The sequence below is a fragment of the Cupressus sempervirens genome, chromosome 6 (assembly GCF_028749045.1).
Source record: "Cupressus sempervirens isolate cs-2001-9-10 chromosome 6, ASM2874904v1, whole genome shotgun sequence".
In the NCBI taxonomy this organism is placed as follows: domain Eukaryota; kingdom Viridiplantae; phylum Streptophyta; class Pinopsida; order Cupressales; family Cupressaceae; genus Cupressus; species Cupressus sempervirens.
The window spans coordinates 103,857,253-103,884,998 of NC_143123.1; the positions used below are offsets into that span (position 1 = coordinate 103,857,253).

General features: G+C 36.2%; 2 protein-coding genes across 2 annotated transcripts in view; both read left to right on the forward strand.

Annotated features, from left to right (window-relative positions):
• Nucleotides 1-292: 292 nt before the first annotated feature.
• LOC149551457 (uncharacterized) overlaps nucleotides 293-27,746 on the forward strand; it is a 154,287-nt gene continuing 126,833 nt past the window's right edge. The window contains exons 1-4 of the mRNA XM_089786966.1: nucleotides 293-556; nucleotides 702-935; nucleotides 9,012-9,107; nucleotides 26,583-26,674. Coding sequence (XP_089643092.1) covers nucleotides 476-556; nucleotides 702-935; nucleotides 9,012-9,107; nucleotides 26,583-26,674 — 503 coding nt within the window. The 5' untranslated portion in view covers nucleotides 293-475. The remainder of the gene's footprint in view (nucleotides 557-701; nucleotides 936-9,011; nucleotides 9,108-26,582; nucleotides 26,675-27,746) is intronic.
• On the forward strand, nucleotides 5,632-6,979 carry LOC149551458 (uncharacterized). Its single transcript, XM_089786967.1, has 2 exons — nucleotides 5,632-6,374; nucleotides 6,489-6,979. Exons 1-2 carry the CDS (start codon nucleotides 5,749-5,751, stop codon nucleotides 6,544-6,546), a joined length of 684 nt encoding a protein of 227 aa, XP_089643093.1. The 5' UTR covers nucleotides 5,632-5,748; the 3' UTR covers nucleotides 6,547-6,979.

The window sequence follows — 27,746 nt, forward strand, 5'->3', positions numbered from 1 at the left end:
TACTAGTACATGTCATTGGGTATTACTACATTTCATTAGCTATCAAAACAACTATTACCATTATTTACAACTTCTTACGATGCAATAATTTAAACAATTATGAAGCATTATAAGCCTAAATTTCCAATTTAAAGTTAATTTTCTCTCAATATAATCTAACTAAAAAATTGAAAAAAAATCATGCTTATTTATTAATTCAACTACACAAATACAAACAAATCAAATATGTAGCCAATTGAAAAAGATATTTTATTTCAACACTATAAACTTCAAATCACAAGACAAAGAAGGCAAGAACTAGACGCTTTGCATCCTTCTTAGACGCTACAAAAGTTCAATGAACACCTAGCTACCTATTCAAAAAATGTCGATCCGTGAGTCGCTGAAACTTAATTAAGGCTATCTTTTTTCTTTGTTTTTAAACCATTGCCGACAAAACAATCCAGGCACGAAGGGGCAGAGAAAACTAGCATTCATGGCGAGAGTAGTGGTAGGAGATGAAACCCATCTGAATTTATTGGAGACTCACCTCTCCCAATCAGCGATTTCCGTGCAAGTAAAGAACAATTCCTCCTCTCTTCTTACTATCATTCATTCTGTCTTGCATTCTAGTTTGAATTAGAATTAGTTGAACAGCACACAATTTTGTATCGATAAGTTCACGATAACTCTTTCCTAAACATTATCGGTGAAATTTGAAGGTGGGTCTTGCGATTGGAAAGCTAGGAGGCGCAAAATCCAACCGTAATTCCGTATTTGCACTCATTCCGACGCCCCCAAATGACGGAGTTGATCCCGCTTCTTTAATATCTGAAAATGCAGAGTCTTCCAGGAGTGGGAGAGTAGATAGGAAGAAGGTTTCCAAGGGTAAATCATTGGCAGATTCATCATCATTGATAATTGATGTTGAATGGGTTGGAGAACATGCCCGCCAGGTAGAGCCTCAATCTCGTATTCTAAATTGCACTTTGGGTTTCAAAAACATATTTATGAAGCGGAAAATGTTAACATTGTAAATTTGCTTTCTATTAAATTGACATTTCGTTAACTGTCTATAGCTTTTTGAAATAGATCAAGTTTTAAACTCGGCAGCACATCTTGTCATTTATGATTAGGATGTGTTATGTATCAGCAATCCACTTTAGAGCTTCTTATATAGAAAATTCTATGTAGCGGTCTCATATCAAAGAATTATGCCAATAAGTTTATTTCGTTTCTGTTTTGTAACAGTGCATTCCAATGATAAAAAGGGCAAGAAGGTCAAGATAAAGTTGGAGTTGCCCCTGAGACCACCTACAAGTTTCCTTTAGTCTATATTTAAATTGACTCAAATCTCTCCCTCTCCCTCTCTCTTTCTTTTAATGTAAATGGAATCAAATTCAATATTCATCCAATCTCCGGAAAATTGTTTCTGCCTTAGTAAAATTTCTCTCCTTAAATTAAACAGAATTTGTCGACGGGTTGCAGCAGAAGACACCAATTCTTAGATCTTATGTTTTTGAAATGCACACTTATGCATGTACCTGTGTGCACTGTGCACACACTGTTAACTACAGCTATCAGTTAATATTTTAACAAAATAAGGTCTTTATGAGCTGTATGATCATAGTTGCGTGGATATGAAAGAAACCAAGAACCTTTATGGCTCCAAAGGAGAGATTAAGAGAATATGACCATTGTGTGCCTAGTGAGTCAGATTAGCACTTTGCCATGGAATCATCTGCTTACCGGGACATTTGGGATAGTTGTAGAGACGTCTTGAATGTTGTTCTATGTTCTTGCATCCCAATTGAAGACTAATTGACCCAATCTAGGGGTAAAGCTAGTAGACGGGCTACTTTGAAGAAATGGATGGAAGAGATAATATGCTTGTTTTGTAGCTCTGGGTATGGAGATAGACTAACAGCTCATTATGGAAATCTCTGTTTACAGCAACACTCAGGCTAGTTGATTTTAAGGAAGAAGAGCAGAGGTTATGATTATTTTGTACCTTAAGGGTAGTGAGACTGTTTATTTTGTAAAATGACATTTGGGCTAGAAAGCAACCGAAGCTCTGAAAATAGAAGACTTGTGCCTCTGAAGGAAGCAACAGCAGTGCACCTGGCTTAACCTATATTGAGCCATTTTCACTTCTCGTACGCTTGCAGAAATTGCTTACACACCAGTCAATTCAGCTGTATCCATGCGTCTGCTAGTCTGTTTTGGTCTTGTGGATTTTACTAAATCCTAGCCATCTATTTATATCAGCTGTGCACATATGGTCTGTTGATAACTTTGTAAGACAAGTTTCTTAGTATGGCTGTTCATTAGACATATATTGATTTGAAAGGGCACTCATGACCTTGTTTGAGTCTGATTTACTTTGCTCATTTCTGCTGGTTTGTTGCATCCAATCTTCTGCCCATATGTACCTATACAAACACACACACAAAACAAATGCTCAGCTTATTGAGTTTTCATCTTTTATAGTAATGCACAATTTGCTTTGAGTGTTGGTTCTCATCTTTTGTTTCATCCATAGTTGCCAGAAAATTTGGTTTGGTTCTAGAGGCCATGAAAGTTCAGAATGGGATAAATTGACTTCAATGAGAACCATGGGATTAGCTGGCTTCTTTTTCTTCTTCTTCTTTGAGTCAAGTATGACCGAGAGGAGCAAGGAGTGTGATACCACCAACGCCTATCAGGTCCTCCCTACTATAGATAGGTCCCCAAGTGCAAGCAGTTCACTCAATCTGTAATCGCTGTCATATGTCTATCCTTCACCCAAGAAGAATATTGGAGTAATTTCATCTCCTTATCTCTTATCTGTTTAATACTTCATTTCTGATCTGGCCTTTTCTTGATTGAATCGACTATAATCCCCACCCAACGACTCATCCCATACAGCCTTATCGCAGACAGCAGAAGGCTGGATTTGATGCTGCTCCTTTGGGAGAGTAAAGGAAGGTAATTGAGGGCATTTCTTTTAGTTGCTTCATATCACCGCCATACAAAATAGAAAATTAATTTCTCTCCACTTAATAGCTATCTTGTTAGTAATTATAATAGGGCAGCTCAGTATGATTGCATTATTAGAATATTATAATGTTTCTTTAATGGTCATCTTAGTTAGTCTTTTAGTTTATTCAGGTAGTTAATATTTTTGTCTTTAGTTCACGATTGTTTCTTATAGAAACATTGTCTTTGTAAATCTATATAAGGAGCTTTCATCTCCTTTGTTTAATACAACGACATCGATTTATCATAAGATGGTGGTGAGGAGGGCAATGGGATTTTAGAAAATTTGGCAAATTTCTTAAGAAAAATTCAAGCCTCTTTTGATTTGGAGGTTTATCCATAAATTTATTTTTTGATTTTTTAATGTAAAAATCGTTGGAGGTATTTTATGAGAATTTTGTGTTTCATCTTTAGCTAAGTAGCCGAATCGCTCCCCCCAGCCCATCGTTTCTGGGTACGAGTCGATTCGGAATCAGAAACCGAGGGGAATCGACTGTGGGCACGAACAGGAATCAGATTTTCGTTTCATTTCGTTTCACAGCGATTCTGTGCTGACGTGGTGATTCCACGTCGACTCCAAGTCGACTCCTTGCCTTTGACCGCAGGTAAAACCCTAAAATATCTACGTAAACATAATGCGGCGTGGCTTTTTTTTGGGTTATTTTCACTTTTCGCGGCCGCGTTTTACCTTCTCCTGCGTGCGTTTGTCGAGCTCTGGGGTTTGCAGCTCTCCTGCATTTGCACAGACGACCTCCATTAACGCGACCTCAACCTCGACTTGTGTCTGCAAACTGCGACCTTCAACCATGCGACGCAACCATTATCCAGGCAAGTCGGCGACCTTCATCTGGTTTTTCCCTCCATTGTTGACCATGGATTTTTTTAAATTTTTATTACCATGGTTTCAAAAATTATGAAAAATATTATTGCGTTTTCAAGGATAGTTTTTATTTTTACTACCATAGTTTCAAAAATATTATTTCATTTTGGGGTTCAAAAATATATGTTTATTAAATTATATATTTATCATTAGAAATATGATAAGGTTTATAAACTTGAGTTTATAGTATATCATATAGAGTTTATAGTATATCGTATAGTTTATTTTAAAAGGATATACTATATAGAGTTTATAGTATATCATTTAGTGAGTTTATAAATATGATAGAGTTTATAGTATATCATATACAAGTTTATAAACACTAAAATAATCATATTTTTATAAACATATATATATATTATAAATATATTATTAGACTATTATTATTAGTAAATACTAAATGCTAAATAAGTTTATTAAATATTTTTTATTTCAAGTTTTATTATTTTACTATTGAAATTAAATTATCTGTTTTAAAAGTTATTCTTGTATGAATTGCAGGGTGCTAGCAGTTATTCAAATTTAACATGGCAGACACTACTGCATTTACTGTCGACCCAGCTTCACCATTATGGAGGCATGGGAACATATTAGAGCATGTCCTTGGTGGAGGGACATGTATTTGGATATGTCCCGGATGTGATGTGCAGTATACAAGTTCATACAGCCGAGTGAAAGGGCATTTGTGTGGGATTCCTGGAAAGGGAATCAAAGCTTGTCCAGGAAAAAATAAGGTACCCATACCGGTTTCTAAAATAGCAGCATATATTAAGGAACAAGAGGAAGCGGATGCAAGAATTGAAAGTAGGTATGGGCATCCATTGTTGAAGACCAAAGGAAGGGGCTCACAGAAGTCACGTGCTTCATCATATCAAAGCTATACACCTAGTGCTGCTCCTGATATTGTTGTAGAAAGCCATCCATTTATGACGAGAAATGAAGATGAGACTAGTAATCCGAAGAGAGCAAGAGGACCATTGGAGATGGCATTTAATAATGATTATAGAGATATTGCTGATGAAGCGATTGCTAGGTGCCTCTATGCAAATGGTTTATCATTCAATGTTGTCAGATCACCCTATTGGCAAGACATGATAAGAAAAATAAATGAAGCTCCAAAGGGGTACACAGGCCCAGGTTATGAGAAGGTTCGTACCACTTTATTGACAAAGGAGGTCAAGCATATAAAAACTTCATTGGCTCCTATTAAAGCCTCATGGAAAGAAACAGGGGTGTCCATTATTTCTGATGGGTGGAAGGATGCAAAAAACAGACCCTTAATTAATGTGATTGCAATGTCCCCTAAAGGGGCAATGTTTCTAAAAGCTGTTGATTGTGAGGGTGAAGTAAAGGATGCACAATTCATTGCTAACATTCTCATAGAATGCATTAATGAAGTAGGCCCTCAAAATGTTGTCCAAGTTGTAACAGACAATGCAAAGAACTGTAGAGCAGCTGGTATGTTAGTTGAGAAACAATTCCCACATATATTTTGGACACCTTGTGCCGTGCATTCACTCAACCTCATGCTATAGAAGTTGGGTACTAAAATAGCTTGGATCAAACAAGTTTATGATGAAGCTCAAGATATCCAAATGTTCATAACGAACCACCACTTCTCCCAAGCCATTTTTAGATCATTCTCGCGCTTGGAGCTATTGAAGGTAATCCAAAATTCAAACACTACAATTTTATGTTTTACGTTAGTTATAACTTGTTATCTTATTTATTTCAGCAAAACTATATATGTACATATTCTTTATTTTTAATTACTTGTTTTTTTAATTTTCAAATAGGTTGCTGAGACTAGATTTGCATCAAATACAATTGTCTTGAGACGGCTTGTGAAGGTTCGAGAGGCACTTTCTAGTATGGTGATCAGCAACCAATGGAACACATGGAGGCAATCCAATAATGAGAGGGCAATTGATATCAGGAGAAGGATTTTGGATGAAACTTGGTGGAGTCGTGCAAAATACCTTCTTAGTTTCACAGAGCCCATCCTAGGTATGATATGCTTTACTGACATGGATAAGCCATGCTTGGGGGAGGTTTATGATGGAATAGACTCAATGATTGAGAATATGAGATCTGTCATAAATGCAAAAGAGCAAGACCCTGAAGAAACCTTCTTCAAGGAGGTGCAATTAATATGTGTTGAGCGATGGAACAAAATGATCACCCCACTCCATCTTCTTGCCTTCTCATTGAGTCCCAAATATTATAGTGAAGAGATTCTTGCTTTGCCAACAAGGGTGCCACCATATCGTGATGCAGAAGTAGGTGAAGGGGCTAGGAAAGCTATTGCTAAACTCTTCCCTGATATTGAAATGGAGGATGCAGTTACAAGTGAATTTGCTGATTTTGTATCATCCACTGGTCATACTCTTGCTGCTATTCGTGACAAGTATAGGAAGGATGCTCACTCTTGGTGGTACCTCAATGGCCACAAATCGCCAAACCTCTCCAAATTTTGGCAATCAAAGTTCTATCACAGGTAAGTTTGTATATACTATAAACTCTAAATCTGGTTGTCATTTTGAAATTAACAAACTCATTTGATTTACTTAAATTTTAGAGACTCCAATGAGATCTTCCTTTGCTTCATTAGGTTGCTAGTTCATCTTCAGCTGAACGAAATTGGAGTACATACTCCATCCATTCAGTGAAGCGCAATCGGTTGGCATCAAGCAAAGCTGAGGATTTAGTCTATGTGCATTCAAACTTGCGCCTTCTTACTCACAAATCTGATGAGTACAAGGAAGGGGCAACAAAATTATGGGATGTAGAACCGGAGTCTACTGACTTTGATCTTCCTATTGGTGCACCAGCTTTACCAATGGAGGATTTAAGTAGCCAGCATATTTTTAGTGCAAATACCAGTGGGATTCAATCATCTAATGTCAATGTTGATGACAATCTTTCTATTGATGATGACCCATATGGTTCTGATTAGTGAGCTGATCAGTGATATTGATTTCTAGTATTATTTCTATTGCAAACAATAACTATATTTCATGACGCTAGCTCGATCTTTTTTGATATCGAAAACTGAATTTCAGATTAATTACTTATGCTAATTAGTACTTATGTTTCAAAGTCTGAAATTTATAATGGTTTTGTTTAGCTGCTAGCATATGTGTTGGTATTTAAATTCTAAATTTAATTTGTTTTTGATATTGGTATGTTTTCTAGCAGCACACATACATACATATATATATATATAGATTTTTTGTATATATATGTGGACGTATCCGTACCCGTACCCAACACCTAAAAAAAATTCTGCCATACCAACGTTTCGTACCCACGTACCCGTACCCGTTCCTGTACCCGATTCGGCTACTTAGATCTTTAGAGATTTTTGTTGAAAATTGCAAGTTTGGTCTAGGGTTTTGATTGCGCAATTTCTTGGTTTGACCAAAAGTCTTCAATTTTTGAGGGATGCATGTTACCATGCCAAGTCTCGTGTTTTGCTGAATGAAGATTTCTCTGTTGGGTTCATAATTTTGCTCAAAATTTATCTGGTGGATTTATAATTTTTTCCTCCAAAATTATCCAATTTGAAAAATTTCAGATGGTTTTAATAATTTTTAGCTTAAAAAATAATCCATTGGGTTTTATCGTTTCTCCTAAAAAAATCAAGTTTTGTATTTTGTTATCCGTGTCTGAAATTGTGTTTGGTTTTGATTGATTTTTGACCTAAAACATCATGTTGGGTTTTGATCAATTTTCCACCTCAAAATTTGTGTTGCATTTTTGTCAAACTTTCTCCTAAACAAATTGTGGCTTTTTTCAATATGTTTTAGGGCATCATGCTCATCAACAAAGTATGGAGGGGTTGCAGCACCGTTATCCAATGCTAGGTTGGATGTTTTGTGATGATTTCTGGTTAGATGTTTTGCTGATTCCGTGAGGGTTAGTGGCAGACTCATCTCAGTGGCAGATTTTTGCCACTTGTTGCAAAACATTCTGAAGGAGACACCCTTTTTTGTTCTTTTCTGTATGGATTTTGGCTGCTCTTGGTCATTGACATTCTGCAGATCCAGGGAGGGTCTCAGCAGCAGTCGAGTGTTCTGAAGAATTTGTGACAAAAAGACAGCAATTAGTTGATGATCATTTAGTGAGGGTATCAAAATATTATAATGTTTCTTAAATTGTCATCTTAGTTAGTCTTTAATTTATTAAGGTAGTTTCTTTTATTGTCTTTAGTTCATGATTGTTTCTTTTAGAAACATTGTCATTTTAAACCTATATAAGGAGCTTTCATCTCCTCTGTTTAATACAGTAACAACATCGATTTACCATAACATGCATCCCACACTATCTCTAGTTGTGCTTGGCATGTCCTTGATAACATGAAAATGATGATTCTATAGATTTAAAAAAATGTGGTAAAATTTCTATGGGAATTGATCTGATTGAATCAGACAAATCTGGCCAGTCAAAATAATTCAGATCCGCTTCTATTTGGAGCAGATCCAGGTGGATCTGGGAGCTGTGGCTGTGCTGTGAAGTCCACATGCAATAAAGTCTAAAGCTACCATAATGGCATTCCATATATATGGCATTCACAGAATTCATTACCCAGGTTTGAAATGGGGAAAGATAGGCAAGTCAACTGTAAAATTGAGGAAATAATCAAAAGTTCTCAGGTCAAAGCCTAAGATTGACAGTGAACCAGCATAGGAAACATTGTGAGCTCTGATTTTTAAAAGAAATTGCAAGGTATTTGAGATTATTGGTGCCATTTAATTAACATTGTGGAATTTTTATCTGCTAATGACAAGACCCCCATTATGTTTACGTGAATTATAATAAAATATCCAACTTGTAGGGTGGAACTAGTTGTCTTAATTTCTTTCATTTTCATATTTAGCACTCAATATTTGTCATCCTATGATGCCTCCAACTGCAAAATTTAAGTTCGTCAAAAGGAGAGGCAGAAAATCCAGATGGAAAACATTTTTTGAAAACTAATCAAATGCAATCAAGGACATTTATGTGTATTGTAGTTACAATGTCACAAATTTTTGAGTTTATGGAAATTTTAATTTTCATATTTCAATATTTGTACAATCTTTTTGGTTTAAGGTAGAGGAATAAACATTCCACGTGGCTTCTTTTCATTCAGGTCTCCAAAATGCTAGTTGGAGGATTGCATATTGTTGGAATTTATGTCTGGGCTGCTGAAAATGTCTTCAAAAGCTCTACTTTGATGCTTTGGCAGGTAATTTTGCTCAACACAAGTTTAAAAGGAGTTCAGTACATATCTAATTTTTATCCTTGTACATTGCTAATCTAAGATTCTTTTTAATTTTAAACAAATGGTTAGTTGTATACAATAAGCATCTTTCAATACTGAACAGCTTTTAGTGACATTTTATACTCAATGAAATAATAGCTTCATAAGAAACTGCAACTGTAAAACTTTTTATTTATCATTGAAGTGAAAAGTAATTTCTTCATATATCAAACAAGGCATCTTTCTCGTGCAGCCAGGTGTTTGAAGATTCTCAGTTTTATAAATTCTTAAAATAACATATAACCTGAATGTTTACTTTTTATTGTTTTGTATTTTGAGACGGTTGGAAATCTTTCCGAATGGAAGAAATATGAAGATAAATAACTTAGTACTTTCTTTTTTTATCACAGCCTTCGCAATGTAATCAAGTAAGTTCTGGTAAGAATAGGATTGAGTAAGTGTGAGAAATTCTGAGGGATTTTTGATTTTGAAGTATCCAACAAGGTACTCAAGGAACTTGCTAGGATGGATTTAATTTTATTTATAACAAAATTATTGATTTCATTTAATCAAATATTAGTACTGTTTTCAGAAATACATTAGTCAGGTTGTAAACATTGCCAGGTCACTCAATATAGGGCATACACATTTTCCCGCAATGGAATCTAAAATAAGTATTGACACTTGCTTTCAAATGGTAGAAATATGAAGATAAATTAACTTTACTTGCTTGTGTTATTTGTGCCTTTACAATGTAATCTAGTTAATTATTCTGGTAAGAATAGCATCAAATAAGTGTGAGAAATTCCCCTTGTTTTGGTTTCCGAAACATCCAACAAGGTACTCTTAAGGAACCTTGTTGAAGTTGAAACAGATTTTAATTAATTTGTAAGGAACTTGGTAGGACAGATTTAATTTTATTAAAACAGAATTCTTTGTTTCATTTAATCAATTATCAAATATTACTACTGTTTTCAGAAATACGTTAATCAGGGTATAAACATTGCTAGGTCACTTAATATAGGGCATACACAATGGAATCTGAATTAGGTATTGACACTGTTTTCAAATGGTAGAAATATGAAGATAAATTAACCTTGCTTGCGATGTTTTTGCCTTTGCAATGTAATCTAGTTAATTATTCTGGTAAGAATAGCATCAAATAACTGTGAAAAATTCCCTTGTTTTGGTTTCTAAAACATCCAATAAGGTACTCTTACGGAACCTGATTGAAGTTGAAACCGATTTTATATAATTGTATTTGCAGGAAATTCTTTGCATGATTCATTACCACATTTAGAAATACATAAGGCATGCAAGTGTGTTTATAAATGTGGGCCAGATCAATTGAGGCATACACATCTTTTGTGAAATAGAATCTGAGATGGGGATTGACAATATTCCAAGATGTTGATATTATTCTATATTCCCTTACCTGTTGTTTTCATTCTTTGGTACACAATAGAATATGCCAAGCCAAATAGTTAGGTTTGAGCAATTTGATTCTGGATACCTTTTATGTGATTTGTTATTTTTGCAGGTACATTAATATTTCAGTTTTGTTTGCATTTTTTGTTTTACTACTAAGTAATTCATTAGAAGGAGGTACCCTAAACTAGTGTCTCACCTGAAATATTAAGGAAACATGACTTACTTATACCAAATGAACCATGGTCTTAGTGATTACATGAGAAGCATGTCTATTATACTTTTATGGAGATTTATGTATAAATATCGATGGTTAACATTCTGTGTGAAATAGTAGGGCTTTAATTATCTTCAAATAACCGATATATGTTATTAATTCACACATTGCTTGTATATCAAAATATTGAGCAGAATAAATGACAGGTTGCTTTGTCTCAAAATATTCTTCACTCTATAATATGTTGATCACGTTTGGTGATATCACTCATCCTTTTATATTTAAATATTAATTAACTACCATAAAAATGATGATAATAATAATTTTGGGGTATCCCTCTGCCTTTTAAATTTAAACTATGAATGTACTATCACCGTACTATCACCAATTTGTGTACATTCATCGGGGGCATGGGGGAATGTTAACATCCACTTAGAGACGTTTCCACTATGAAATGCTTGCAAGAGAAGACAAATCAAGGGAAATAATCACGTAACATATAGAGAGCACAAAAGGGATCTACTAACTTTGGGGTCAGCATGATAATGAGATTATATATTTAAATATTATTGCAGAGGAAATTTCATCATTCCCCAAAGGAAGTAGAACTACAACACAATGGAAGAAAGACACATAAAGAGTTACGAAACAAAGTCTCTCTAGACTAACATCATGGAGACCAAAAAGAATTGGTGCTACCATGTTGCAAATCCAAGTGGACAAACACAATAACACATGTATAAACACCAACACATGTACAACACAACATCTAACAAGTTATAGAAGAATTGGGATACAAATAGAAGAATTATACAACATGTCGATTCCTTTATCACCTTGCGCCAATAGAGCAATAAGGGTCGTCTAAAGAAAACTAAACAAACATATATCAAGCATAGTACAGGGGAAGCACAAAACAACAGGCAAACACACAAAAGCTACTATGCTAGAGCTATCACCCAAGTGCATTACTCGCCACTCCAATCTCGGTCTCTATCATCTGGAGAAGGTGGATAACTTGCAAGAGGAGCAACTTCCAACATAGTAGGAACAATTGGTAAGTTTGAACAATGACCCCTTTGAGAGTTGCTATGCTTAGGACTAGATGTAAGTGAAAGCTGTTTAGAAAGCATATTACACAAATTATTATCAAGATCAATAATATCATATTCACTATCATTAGAATCGACAACATCATCTACTGTATCTTCTTCATCAAGATTAATAGCAATAGAATCCAAAATATGAATATCATGTCTATCTACTCATCATTATTAATAACTTCCTCGATAGACATAGGTTGGTCAAAGGAAGGAGAAGTGGAATGAGAAGAATGCGATCGGGCTTTAGGTTGAGCTTGACACTTCTTTTAATGATTATGGGCATGTCGATTACATTTAGTCTTGCTAGAAATTGGTTGAGGAGAAGATGGATTAATAAACATAGGTACCTCTCCATCTTCAAACGGAATAAAGGCCTCTTGCCTGCAGTTCATGTGGGAGGTAATATGGCTTGTGGGGAGGGAGAGAGTAGAAGGAACAAACATCAGGTTGAGAAATAGGAGAGCCACATTAGAGGGAGCATTGGATGTAGGAGGTGGTGGCTCATTAGAAATTGAAGAATTTGAAGAAATAGGTGTAGAAGGCCTAGGCAAATGACCACGAATAAGATCCTTAGGCATATTCAACTCAACAATTTTTGTACACTTATGAGCTTTATATGATTGAAAAACATAATCAAGACGAGTAGGAGTTGAATAGAAGTTCAAACGAAGTCAAGGACAACATAACGCGTAGGCTTAGAAGGACGATAAAGGCTATGATTGATCATCTTAATCTCACCATCATGAGGGAACTTGATGCATTGATCTTTAGGAGACAGTTTTCATGGAAGTCAGTGAAGGTAAACCAAGCTTCACTTGGAATTGATCGGAAGTAGGAATGACAACAAAGGTAGCATTCACCACTTTACCACAAAGTTCAACAAACAAGGTAATGGAACTATGAGGTGGATACAAGAAACCATTACAAGTTTGAATCCAAGTATCAGTTGAATTATAAAAGTCATAGTGCAAGCATTTAGCAAACAAACGTAGCAGACAACCATAAGAAGGATATTTAACAACCCTTGCAACAATGTAAAGAGGACCATGAGGAGCATTAAAAATGTCATAATTATCGAAGGTAATAGTAAGGCCTCTAGCATGCTTAAGAGTAGATTTAGGTTTAGATTGAACTTGAGGTTAAGGTTGAGGTGGAGGTTGAGGGACATGCTCCATAGTGTCAATGGTATGGTCATTCTCTTCTCGCTGTTGATTATTATTAGCGTTTGTATCAGAGGAAGAAGAAGGTTGAGCAATCATATTAGTAGTGTGTTGAGGTAAAGGATTAGTGTAGATTTGAAGATTTTGATTAGGAGGCATCACAGATTTGTTCCCACTAACAATAGGGTTCCTCACCGATTCTCCCTTAATCACAACGCTGTAGTGTGCACTTATAGTGGTTCTCTCTTAACTGTTACTACAATAGAGTGCCCTTAGCAATTCTTCTTTAAATGCAACTCATTTCCCCATAATCAAATCATTTTTTAAATGTTTATTAAAATAATAATAAAAAACACATTATAAATATGTTAATCATTATTTCTACGTAACCAACTAAAAGAAACTTGTATATTGTTGTTACAACTATTGCTGAACCTCTCCAAAGCTCCATTATTTTCTATTCCATTCTTTGATTGGATGTTGTTAAGGTTCCTTTTTCATATTTTGTTTTCTTATGTGGTGTTCTTTCTATTTTGGTCTCGATTATTGCTTCCTTTCTATGGACTTGACACTTTTCTGCAGATATCCCCTAGTTCTCATTGTTCTTTGCATTTGAAACATAAATTCTTCTTTCTTAGATCTGCTTGTTGTTTTTGGACATTCTCCTCTTGGAATACGTGACCCTATTGAAAGTTCTTATCGCAGTGGAGGCATTTTCTTTTTAAGAATTCCCTCTTATGCTATTCATCCTTGTTGTGGAATTGTTTGGCATGCTTGATTGAAGGTATGTTACTTGTTGATGAAACCAATTTGTGGAAACCAACCTGTCTCGCACCTAAATGTGCCTCTGATCCAACTCTTGTGAAAGAATAACATGCAAAACTGTGGCGTAAAGTTTGGAGAAAGTGTGCCTAATCATGATAGTCGTGTAATTGTTGGGATCCAAGGTAGGCCTAGCCTTGTGAATCAGGTGGATGATGTGTCGAGACCAAGAGAAGGGGAATCCTGTACAAATTACTCTGTCAAACAACTTTGTGAGGAAGGAACCCAACACCCTGATGCCATATTTGAAGGGTTTTGCTTGGAACCCTTCCTCGTTTGTAACCCTGTTGTTGTTCAGATACCTAATTGCCTTGCTAATGTTGTTGACCTTGGAAAGGTAGAAATGGCAGTGAGGGATGACAAAAATGGAGGACTGCCTTGGAATGTCGCAAGAGGTGGAGGTGTGAGAAACCAACAAGCTGAGGTCTAAGGTGACGGAGAAGGGGTGTTGCGAGGGAAAAGGGTGTGCCGGAAGGCCTTAGGAGACTAAAGGAGCAAGGCTTGAAGGGAACGACTATGAAATGAGATGAAGGCACACTTTTTAAAGAAGAGGAAGAGGCAGTAGAAGTGCTTTTGTAGCATGAAGGAAGCTAGATGAAGGGTAGAGGTAATGTACACAGTGTGTGAATGAATTTGTAGTCATCATCAAACCACAGGTTATGGGAACAAGTGTTCTTGCAGACATGCGAGGACCTGGAGGTGGTGCGGTAGGGGATTGAGCGGCGGGTTGCCTCCCAAATGGATTTGGAAAGGTGTCGAACATGGTGGAGGTGCTATCATTAGCTAGGTCGGGTCAAGGGGGAGGAGTTGCCTCAGGTGCATGTTCAAGAGGTTACAGTCTCCATTGTCGAAACAAAAGGAGATGTAGTGGGGGGGGGGGAGAAGGTGGTGGGGCTGGAGGAGGGGGGTGCGTAAGGTGAGGCTAAGGATAGCATGGTCCATCAAGGGAAGACAGGTGATGGTAAAGCAACTAATGGAGGGAATGAGAGAAGAACAAGAGATGACGTAATCCACTAGGTCACCCTCCCACAATGAGGCCAACAAGTGAACAAACTAGGGAGACAACGAAGGCCATTTAGAATTACAAAGTCTGGGGACTCACAAAGTTGGAGTAAAGGATGGCCGTATCTCATGAGAGGGCTCGCTGAATCGTCAAAATATCTTTGAAGACCAAATGGGGTCAAGTTTGGTTCAATAGTGCACATTGAATCCAAAACCCAGTTTTGAAGGGGACTCTACCTATCTTTGGACCGTGCTTTGAAGTCACCTATAATAATGATGTCCTCTGCTGAAGAGAATTTAGTGATACTATCATGCATGTATGTGAAGGGATCTCCTTGGTCCCACTGTGAATAGCATAAGAAGAAGACACTGGTGGGAAATAACAAATGACAATGAAGACATATCTGAGACGAACTGGCCCCTGGCTCACTTGGACCCACATAAATCTAGCAAGGTTGTAAGAATGAGATATAGATGTTGCACACTGGAGTCAAGTACTGACCAAACAAGCCACACCACCCAATCCCCTGACACCACCAAAATTTTGAATCTCCTCCCTAAAAGCCGAAAGCTAGTGGAAACCTGTAATCGCCAAAGCGGCTGTACGGGGCTCTCATGTGTCGTTGTGACAAGGAGAAGATCAGCCAAATCGACAACATCAAGGAGCAAACCGGACATGGACCATGGAGCATAACCGTTCCAATAGTTGACATGCAAGGAACCAACTCTATGTTCCTTCATGCCCAATCGTGTCAGACACTATGGAAGTGTCCAACCCTTTTAAAGGATGCATTTTAGATCACAACTATTGATCTCTCGAATTGGAAAATAAAATCCAAAGATGTTAAAGCAAATGTTACCTTTCATATCTAGATTAGAGAGAATGTTGAGTTGTTGCCTATGTGAAATAAAATTAGACAATTGCAATTGCTTGATCATCATTGAGAAATGAGAAACATTTATAGGCAATTACATTGAGCAAGTTTCTAAAAGAAGCTGAAGGTTATAAGAAGCAAAAATTAGAAACATTCTAATATCTAATTAAGCATAATTGACATAATCTGAACTAATATATTGCAACATTGACTATTAATTATTGGATATTTACCCATAAATTAAGAGAAATTGCTATAAAAATAGCCAAGCAAGATACAAGAGACACACAAAATTACCTTGGGAAACTGCTTCCAAAATGAAGGGGAAAACCTAGCCACACAACAAAAGATCACTTTATTGATAATAAAAATTCAAGTGTATGGTGCCTTTCGCTTGATGCGATACATATAACATAGACACAATATTGTCAAAATATTTGCCCAGAAATTAAGACAAACAGAAATAAAAACAGCCAAACAAGATACAAGAGACTCAAAATTACCCTGGGAAAGCCCTTCCAAGATGAAGGGAAAAACCCAGCCACACAACAAAAGATCACATTATTGATAATAAAAATTCAAGTGTACAAAGCTTTTCACTTGATGCGATATTTATCACATATAGAGAGACTCTTCACATTATAACCGAAGGTCTCTTCAATTTCCCAAAACATATCTCTTTATTTGCAAATACAACTCTTTGCATGTTGTATGACACATGTCATAATATTTAATATTACAATTTATCATAAATGTCCTTTTCAGCTAAAGGTGACGATAACGATAATAACATCCAAATTTTTAGAGATAAAGATCTCTATTGCAGCTACAATCTCTAACATTAATTAAGTAGATATATATTCTAACACACTCCTCAATGGTCAGTTTGTCAACTACTCCAAGTTGCCTCCTAAATTTGACAAACTTATTCAGGCTCAAATACTTGGTGAGGATACCTACAGTCTGATCTTCTGTCGGTACCTATTGCAGTTGTACTGATCTACCTTTTACCAAGTTGTGGATGTAATGAGAATGAAGCTGACCACCCTTGGTATGTTCATGGAAAACTGGATTTTGCCTAGTCTGAGCACACCTTGATTATTAGCGTACAAGGGAGAAGCTCGTACTTGTGACATTTGAATGTCAAAGAGCATCCTTCACAGCCAAACTACCTCACACACTATTTTAATTGTTCCCTAATTTTCAGCCTCTATCGAGGAAAGAGCTACTGCATGTTGCTTGTTGCTAGTCCGTGTTACAACACGTGTAACTAAACTGAATACATACCTAGAAGTGGGCTTTCTGCCATCCATCAAACCTGCCCAATCTAATTTTGTTTAACCAATCAAGCTTGGATCCTTGCACTTGCTATACAAAATGCCATAATCTGAAGTGCCCTTCACATATAGCACTCGCTTTGCTGCAACCAACGATCAACTTTTGAGGCTGTCATGAAAGAGAAATGTAGGTCACTACAAAACTGAGATTAGGTCCTGTGGTAGTGAGGTAGATGAGGCTGCCCACTAGCTGCTTGAATGCCATTTCATTTACCACTGGTGACTCAGAATTTACTGACAACTTCAACCCTTTCGGCATATTGTGGAAGCAAGTTGACAATCCTGCATCTAAAACTTGTCAAGCAGGGTTCTAGCATACATAGATTGAGATATAAAAATACTGTCACATGTCTACCAAAACTCAACACTTTAGCAGTAATGGAGAAGCTTCAAATCTGTCATAACAAAAACCTGGCCCAAATCCTGTTTGATTGCTGCAATAAAACGTGTTGAACTGCCTGTAATGATTAAGTAATCAACATAGAGAAGAAGAAAAAAACTATCATCACCAAAGTGTTTGACATATAGATTAGTGTCAGAAGGGTTGTGCTGAAAACCACAATCAACCAATTATAGATCAATCTTGACATACTATGCCCAATGAGCTTTTATCAAACCATAAAGTGCTTTCACTACTTTGCATACCATATGTTCTTTACTAACAACCTTGAAACCAGGAGGCCGCATCATATAGATTTCTTCCTGCAACTCATCCTTGAGGAAGGCACTATTGACATCTCTCATGCAGTTTCCAACCAAACTTGGTTGCAATAGTGAGAAGAAGATGAATTGTGCACATCTTGGTAGCAGGAGAAAAAGTCTCCTCAGAGCCAATGCCCTTGCATTGTATAAATCCTCGAGCTACCAACCTTTCTTGCGTTGTATTTATCTAGAATATGATTTGCATCATACTTGACCTCATAAATCCATTTGCAGCTAATAAGCTTCCTCTCAGGAGGAAGATCAGAAAGGATCCAAGCGTTATTCCTATGAAGACTATGGAATTCTGCTTCAATAGCCTTTTCCCACTAGGAATTCCTTTAGCCTCAGAATATGTCTGAGGCTCATAGATGCTGTAGATGCTTGGCCATATTATCAAAATTGACTGTGTTTTCCTGCTTGCTCTTTTGGCGAACTGATCTGCCCTAAATGAGCTCATCATTTTTAAGAACACCTATAGTCCTGGCCCGCCACTTAAGTCGGACAGTAGAAATACCAACAACTGACATAGGAGGAACAACATCTCAGGGGGTTGCTGAAACAAAATCATCTAAATATAGGTCCTGGGGAAAGTCAGGTGGTGTAGCAAGGTTCTTGATAGACTCCTTATCTTTAGAGTCAGAGTGATCTAAAACCCTCCCATCAGGTGATCCTAAAGGAAGACAAACACCCAAATCAGAATTCTTCATAGGCTGATCCTTAGGACTATTAGCAGTAAAAGAAAGAAAAGAACTAGTAGTCTCATGAACCACAACATTACGACTGAATATGAGATGATATGTCTCTACATCAATCTATGGATATGCTTTATGATTGTCATTGTACCTAGTAAACATAAGTATCTGGCTTTTGGAATCCGGCTTGGCATGCTTTGCTTTTAAATCCATACACGATCAATAGAATCACAGACTTTTAGATGGGCCACCTTAGGATTTCATCCTTACCAGGCTTCTTTAGGAGTACTCTTCTTAACGACCTGTGTAGGGGACTGATTCAAAAGATAGACTACAGTAGAAACTGATTTAGCCTAGTATATCCTAGGAACATGTCTATGCTCCAACTTAGAACGAGCCATTTCAGTAATGGTGCAATTTTGACGCTCATCTACACCATTCTTTTTGAGGGGTGTATGGATTGGTAAGCTGGCTATTAATGCCATGTGTAGCACCAAAAGTGGACAAGTCAGATGAACAAAACTCCTCTACATTATTTGACCTTAGAGTGACAGTCTGAGAACCTGACTCTTTCTCAAAGGCCTTAAACTACTGAAGTGTAGAAAACACTTGATTTATTTTAAAAAAATACACCCACATTTTTGTACTGAAATCATCTAGAAAATATAAAGTACCTAGACCTAGTAACAAGAGTGTTCATTGGTCCACATACATTAGCATGAACTAATTCAAGTGCCTCGGAGGCTCACCAAGAATCACAATCCAAAAATGGTGTTTGATGCTTCTTCCCAACTTGACAAGCTCCATAGACTCTATGATATTGAGTTTGGATCTCAGTTAGACCAACAACCAAACCCTCCCTAGATAATTGAGAGAGATAGTGTACATTCAAGTGCCAATAACGCTGATGCGAAAGATTGCTGATGGAATATATTCTGGCTTCCATGTGTGCTCCTGAGAATCACCTGAATCAACAAGTCCATAAAGAGCATGATCCTCAAGTTCCATAGAGAATATAGTGTGAGTCTCCCTATCAACAATGCTGCAGGTGTGTGAACTGAAAACAATATTGAATTGGGGATAGTACCTCATAATCTGGCTAACTGAGAGAAGATTAAGTTTCATGCCCGGAACAATGTATCATAGTTACGAGACTCAGACTTGCCTCTGACTTGGAAAATCAAAATTCGACTCGGACTCGAACTTGGCGACCGGACTCGGCCAGGACTCGAAAAATCGAAAAACCCATGAAATTCAAAGATTTTTAAGGATTTAACGATTTTTTCATTCATCATTTAGTCAATTAACATCAAATACACAATAATTGAGATAAATAGAAGCTACTTAATACTCATACACAATTTTGCATAGATCACATAATTATAACAGCGAATTTCTGAAGGAAAAAAACTGAATAACATAATATAAAGTTGAAGATTTAACTTTCAATCCTTAATAAATTCCCGACATACCACAACATCATTTTCAAAATTAATATACACTGAAAAAAAATAACCCTCTAGAAATCTCTATTTTTTTTAAATTAAAAAAATAAAATAAAATTCGGGAGAATCCCTGGACTTGGCAAGTCCACGTGGACTCTGCCAGGACTTGGCCGAGTCAGAGTCCAGAGGCCATTTGCCTCGGAAAGGCCACCTCTGCCTCGGACTCGCAGAGTCCCGGAACACTGCATAGTTCTCCCTCTAGAGTGAATCTGCATGTTGCTTTTACCAACAATAGTATGGTGCTCTCCTCCAAAGATCATTGAATCAGAGAATAGTTTGAATTTTGTGTATCAATCTTGATGATGAGTAAAATGCCTGGAAGCCCCTGAATCGATATACCAAGCAAAATGTTTCACTGGATCTGCAGTTCATTTGGCCATAAAGGTGTAGAAGGCTGACTCTTTTTGATAAGAGTGCTTTGCAACATTTCCTTTGGGTTGAGACCCTCCCTGCTTTTTTTGCTTAGAAGCCAATCGATGCCAACAACCGACCTTCATTTGAGCATACTTGTGGCAATAGTTACACTTAACGATCTTTTTCTTCTTGCTGTTATTAGAAGGACCTGAACCCTTCCACTAAGAAGATTGACCTTTCCCTTTGTCCTTAGCAGAAGACTTGGCAGAGAATGCTTGTTCTATGGAGGATGAATACTACTTGTGAATTGCTATTTCCAACAATCCTGTTCTAGAAGCTTATTGCAGAGATTTGGAAATCTTAAATCAACATTAGTTGAAGTAATGTTTAGTGTTCCAATGAAATGCTAATCAGATTTTGGGTGACTTGTCAAAGTAATGACTACAAGGTCTTCTTCCTCCATTTTTTGACTAGCTGCCTCTAGCTGATCACGATTGCCCTTGATTTTTATCAAGTTTTCTAGTAGAGATGTCCACTTGTCCATCATGATAAAAAAGAGCATGTTCTTTAGAAAGAATGCACAGTTCTTATTTGACATGTCTTGGATATCCTTCGAGTATTTCTATATGTCAGCAGCTGATTTTCTTGAGGGTACTTGGAGCAGTTGATAACTAGTCAGTAAAAGTTTAGTAAACATCACCGCTTCACTGTTATGCTCATCAAACTTATGCTAATGCTTTTCGGCAGCAGTAGGACAGGAGGTGGTGCCTAAAACAACTTCTGCCAAGCAGTGATATGCAAAGATAGTCACCATGCACTGCTACCAAGTGTTATAATTTTTCTGATTGAATTTTTATGTGCTTTCAAGCAAAATATTTGTCAAAGAGGCCTACATACCTTGGGGTCAAACTGGGGAAGGCATAGAAATCAAGGAAGAAACTTCAGATTTAAAACTGAAGAGGCATAAAACGAGACATGAATCGTAATTCATAGGTTGCAGTCACAAATTTTGGCAAATGTCTGATGACACAATTCACAATTCAAAGAAGTCCTGGCTGTAGATGTAAAGACCTAGAAGTAGAAACCCTAAATTGTGCCAGAAAAATCAGAAATTTGAACCTTCAAATCTAAACAAATGGGCTAAAAACCCTTGTTGTACAATGTAGATTACCCAAAATTTGTGTCCTAGCTGATCAGAAAACTGGAAATTGAGCAGAATAAAACTTGATAGTTTGATTTGCTGAAAACGAAGCCCATAAAGTACAAGCGATTTTGAAAAAAATGCATTTGCAAGAAAAACACCAAGCACAAATTGTTTAAGTCCAGGCATTTGCAGAGATGTGGTTGTGTTGTGACAAAGGTACAATAAGTCATGTCGTGTGCCACACAGTAGAGAAAATGCGGGGCAAAAAACAAAGATGTGGGCATCCAAAGAACTCATGAATGCAGATGTGTGAATAAGACATTAGATATATGTAGACATTGCTAATTTTTTTTGTATTTGCAAGCAAAAAGAGCCATGCAGTAGGTGAGAAGGTCACAGAAAGGAGCTAGGAAACCCACATGGGCAAAGTCACGAATTATTGTTTTGACCTAAAATATTCCTAAAATGATTCACAGCCACACACAAAACCCTTGACTAGAATTTTTTTTTCTCCAAAAGCCTTTAAAAATTTTCATTCCAAATTTTAACAAAAAAATGAATTTGGTTTTCCTGCCTTTATACCATGTGAAACAAAGTGAACAATGGTAATTGCTTGATTATCAATGAAAAATGATAAACTTTTATCGGCAATTGCCTTGGCCAAGTTGCTAAAAGAAACTGAAGATTGCTGAAAGCAGAAAATAGAAATTAGGTAACTAAACTAAACTGACAGAATCAAAACTAATAAGTTACAATGTTGACTGTTAATGAAGTAGATATTTCTCCGACTCTAGAGAGTAACTCTACAATATAGCATTAATTAATGAAGAATGCGCATAAAGTAAAATTTTGGAACAAATGATAATTACGACTTATATTGCTGATTTTTGTATGATGGAAAAGGCTCTTAACATCTTCCTAGTACAAACTGCAATGGAAGGATTGCTTGTCACTAGTTAGTGCCAAGCTTTTAAAAGGAAACACACACCGTTCTCTTTTTAAAAACTTTGATGCAACAATATTTAGTTCTTTATTGTAATATTGGCTCCTCTTTCGTTTTGTTATCAACATGAAGAGAACCTTTTGAATAACCATTTGCTACTCCCACTATAGATTGGTATTATGGTTTATGGGCTTCTATACAAAATTTCTTTATCTCACGCAAAGTTATTGGCATACATTGAACACTCAACGTGATTAAAATGCCTCCTCTTTTGTATTAATAAAAATTATATCCAGTTTGTCCACTAAAATTTCTGTTCCTCACAGCTTCTCACTGTGGTCTACACGCTGATCTTTATTCCCAACATATGCTCTAGAAGTTGGTCTTCCCTTTGATTTTTCAATGCAAACTGCACCTGCTCTACATCACTACCCTTGGTTATCACCATGCCTCATCATACTCCCAAGCATAGGAATGATGTACAAAAAAAGAATGCAGGAGGTTAAGATTACATTCTTATTATTAACTATATCTTCATGCCTTTTAATCCTTCAGGTTTTGAAAAACAGGCACAAGAATATTTCAACTGCTCTGATACTATATGAAAGCAGTGAATACTTCGTTTGATATTAACCAATACAGAAGGGAACATTTTCCACCATCAGGACAGTTGATAGTGAGGCAGTTACCAACCAACCTCAACTGCAATGTAATATTAACTCTATGCTAACATTCCATGATTATGCTAACAAAATCATCCTCCCATACATATAGGCAATAGCACAAACTAAGAACATGTTGACCTTAGCAAAATATTTAATATTGTTTCCATTTGAATTCAAGTCAGCCAAACATAACCTCCCAAACAAAACTTAAATTGGCCTAAAAGGAAACAATGAAATTATTTAATTTTTTTTATGTAATATTTATTTAGTATTCTATTTATATGTATATTTATTGATTTACTATTATTAGAAAGCACACTAGCAAAGGAGGGGGCGGACCCATTCTGACCGGAGTCATTACAAGTTCTAGTTTCAGAATGTCCATGTTTTTTCAGCTAAAATTTTAAGTAAAGAGACTTTTTCAGAATAATCAGCATTATTTTTGTTTGTATTTTTTAAATGTTCATAAGAGTTTGCCAAGTCCAATATTTTTGATATTAACTTGCAGGGCTTATTTGAGACATGTTCTACCCATATGAAATTTTTGTGTTGTCTCAAGTTAAAAGCTATGATCTATTGTTTGATCAGCACATGTCAATTTTGTTTTGCCTAAACTTTTTCAAGATCATGCAATGCTGCTCTTGAAGTTATTCTTGATAGAAAAGGGATGAGGGTCTTTATGTTGTATGCACTTGATAGAATTAAGTTCAAGGTCAAAATTTGACCAAGACACAATATAGAAGGAAGTATCGGAGTCAAAAAATGGAAGTATGGGTTTCAAGTGCACACTTGGATCACCACCAAAAAAGGGGAAAAATCCCGAAGTTAAAATATCTGCTGCTAGGTGTGTTCTTTGAGTTCTGTAGCACACCAAAGGAAAGGACTGAAATTCTTTCAAGGTATGGAAAGAAAGACTCAAGTGAATGGCATTTAGAGGTGCATATTTATAAGGTCACACTTTGTCAAAGACAATTTACTTTCAAAATTAGTAGTTCATTATTTGCATAAAGATGCATGCCTGGTGGTTTGTGGCACACCTATAAAAGGAGAAGTTGAATTGCAAAGAAAATAGTCTACTAGTCAACATATGAATCCATTTTAACTGTTTGGACTAATGTCAATCAACCAATGAGTATTTGATGCCAAAATGATGACAAATGCATATCAGGTAGTCCCAACTTTGAGTTTTTGATTGACTATACCTAGATGAACTTATGTTAGTGAACAAAGAGGAATGCAATCTCATTGATTTCTCCCAATTTGAGTGTGGAGTAGATCTATTTGGTAGGTGATTAACAATTCTTGTGCTTGAGGTTGGATGAAAGGAGTTAATCAGTGTTACAGCGCCAAGGATCCCTTGTAACCTTCTCAGTTTAAGAATATGTAATGTCCCCACTTTAGCAGTTGACCAAGTGTGTGTGAGTTAGCCTAGTTCTACATGGTCCCGAGGGCTAATGAAGGGTTTGAAGGGAAACTAGAGTGTTTTGGCCTAGTCATCTCCAGTTTGGGCCAAAACGGAGTTGATTTACTGAGTTTCAGGCATACTTACTACTTTTTGTAAGTCAGCAGGACATAGGGGAGGCTAATTTTGGTGATTGGATTTGATACTCCTCGGTGAGAGCTTTCAGACGACCTAACACTCGTGTTGTTTGGAGTCCGATAACTAATATGTTTTTATGCTTGAAGTATTGTTAAAGTAACATTTAATTTAGTTGTAAAATTTTGAAGTGTTACTTTAATATTAAATTTTATGTGAATGTGTGCAAATCAAAAGGGGCGCCTTAAGGGAGACATAAGTGAATATTATAATATGTTTTATATTGCACATCTTTTAGCCCACATTGTTCATGAGAATTGAATCGACCCTTGGAGAAAGAATAAAAGGGAGCGTTAGTGGCTTCATTGGGTAGGTTGAATATGCGAAGAAAATTGATGTGTGAGTTGCAGATCCATTCTTGGCATTAGAGGACATCTATCCTCTCTTGTGACATTTTATATGTCACTCACTTGGGGTTTGGCCTTTGGAATTCATTGCTATCAGCTTCATTAACAGGCAGATTGGGCACATTTCCAGCTACAAGCGGATTGGGTGTTTGCTCATATCATCCCCGCTTCTTGTCCGATGCTTATGCCATTCTGAAGGGATGATTTTATGAGGATCTTGGACTGATTGAAGACAGATTATACTGCAGCAACATTGTAGTGCGACACTATTTACTTTATTGTAGTGCAACACTATTCACGTTACTGTAGTATGACACTATTCATGTCACTATAGCACGACACTATTCATGCTATTGTAGCAGGAAGATGGGAAATCAATAGTGGAACATTATGTTAGAATGCTGGAGTAATTAGTGAGTTGAAAAGTCTGCTATGTATTTGATTTTATTAGTTTGAAAAATAATATTATTTCAGCAATAGTTCAATGTTCAGTTTGCATATTATTATAAATTCCTTCTTGTTCATGTTATGTGATTTCAAATCTATGCAAAGACATAAAAACAAACAAACATTTTACTTCCGGAGCCATAAAGGGGTTTAAACATTTAATGGAGAAATAAAGAGTTGGATGCAAATTATTTGACTAAATTTCAATCAGTAGTTGGTTTAGTTTTTGGCCATTTCTAGGGTGCCCATTATAGAATAACAATCTTTTGAAGGAAAGGACCTAGCATCTCTTATCATGATATCTTATTAAGTGGGTATAGAGTTGATTGACTCTTCATACAGATAATGGTATTCCTGTGTTCCCATTGAATTTCATAATAGGTAGGGCACTAAAGTAAAATGCTTCCTAGGTTCTATGATTTTAAGGGGGTAGGGATGTCACTTCTTATCACTTGCAGAATTTGTCAGTACCCACAATCTGTAAGGAATATGCAGAACATGGAAAAAAACTAGTAGAGAGAGTAGTAGTTATCACACATGCCTTAGTGCCTTTCCCTATGAACAAGGGAAATGCCCTATTCAGTTAACTAAATTAGAGGATGTAGAAATGCTTTACCCTCTATATGGATAATGGTATTCCCATCTGTTACATTAGATAGGGCAGCAAGATAAAGTACTCCTCGGAATCTATGTTTTTGAGGTTGTAGGAACTTTATCTCGTCACTTGCAGAATATGATGACATGCACATTTCTTAAGAAGCATGTAGCATGGATAGCCAGCTTGGTAGTAAACAGTGGGTTTGAGAGTGGAGTTTTCTTGTTTTGAGTACCATAATAGATTTTGCCAATTCTTTCAAATAAACTGTTACATCATTGTTCTTCACACATTACATAAGCATCACAATACTTGAACACAATGTCACAAATTATAGTTTGAAGTATGTGCCCAAATAATCTTCACTCTTGATAGCTGATCACTTGCTATTATAACTTTGCATAGCTCTTTTTGTTAACTTTTTTATGGTGAAAAAAATGTTATTAGATAGAGGCATGCAAAATATCTGTCCATCTCTTAAGATGAAAAAATCTAGAACTCAAGTTTTAATAACTGTGATAACAGGTAGTCCAGGCAATTGCAGGAGCAGCACCTGTCTCTGCTGATGGAGAAGTAGATGAGAGAATCCTTGTTCACATATCTTACAGTCCACGAAGGTTGTGTTTTTTTTGCTTATTCTGATATCTGTTGAATCATTGGAGCTGCCTTTTTGCTTTTTTGCACTTTTATTCTTATTAGTGTTTGGTTTTATAACTAGATTTGAATGGTTGACGTTTTAATTAGATGACCAGTGTTAAGGGCTTAAATGAAGTTTTTTAGCTGAATATTTTAGTGGAGGCAACTCCTGTTGGCTTTTTTTATTCTCATCTTTTGATGCGGACCAAAGGTGCGGCAGAAGCTCTTTTTGAACCAGAAAGGGAAACTCTATTTAAACAAAATCTATTTTAATTTGAACACTAGTTCTTGTTATTTACAATCTTTGTTGTGATTATGTTCACGTTGAATAAAATAAAAGGTTTATATGTATTTTTCATTTGCAATCTTTGGGGTGGTTCCTGTTCACACTGAATAAAATCAAACGTACACCTTTTTTGTTTCAACTAGGGCAAAAGTTTACATGCTCGAGGCTAAATATTTTAGTGCTTTTTGATTGATTTTTTTTTTATTGATTAGTACACATATTGTTTATCTAAAAGAAGAAATTCGTGCATTGCAAGTACACAAAGATTGAACAACCTTAAACACAAGGGCATGTGTGCTTTGATAGATTGAATCAAGGAATCATTACAAAGTCCCGATCTTCAACTTTGAATAAACGTGCTGTTGAAGTTTTGTAGCTTAAGTCGGATAACTTTTAGTGTATATGTGTGTGTGTGTGTCTATATATATATATATATATATATAAATATAATGATTGTCATTATGAATGGACATGTCCCATGAAAGGACATGTCTATGCATATCTCATTCTCCATATAAATATAAGTGATTGCTGCATTTGAAAAACACACACCACAAAGTGGCAGTGCCATTACATCTGCAAGCAATCCTCCAAAATCAACATGTTATCAGAGCCTAATCACAGATATGTAAATCGAACGGGAAAAGGATCATATTCTAAAGGCAACTTCTGATTGGATAAATCGTAATATATAAAGAAGATACCCTTTGACTGCAAAGAAATTATAATGTTGACAATCAATTAAATATGATCGATGGAGTTTTATA

Excerpts from the sequence above, each read along its gene's own strand:
- LOC149551458 (XM_089786967.1), top strand. The coding sequence starts at position 5,749 with ATGGTGATCAGCAACCAATGGAACACATGGAGGCAATCCAATAATGAG. Across the intron at positions 6,375-6,488 it reads CAATCAAAGTTCTATCACAG|GTTGCTAGTTCATCTTCAGC; the intron begins GTAAGTTTGTAT and ends TTGCTTCATTAG.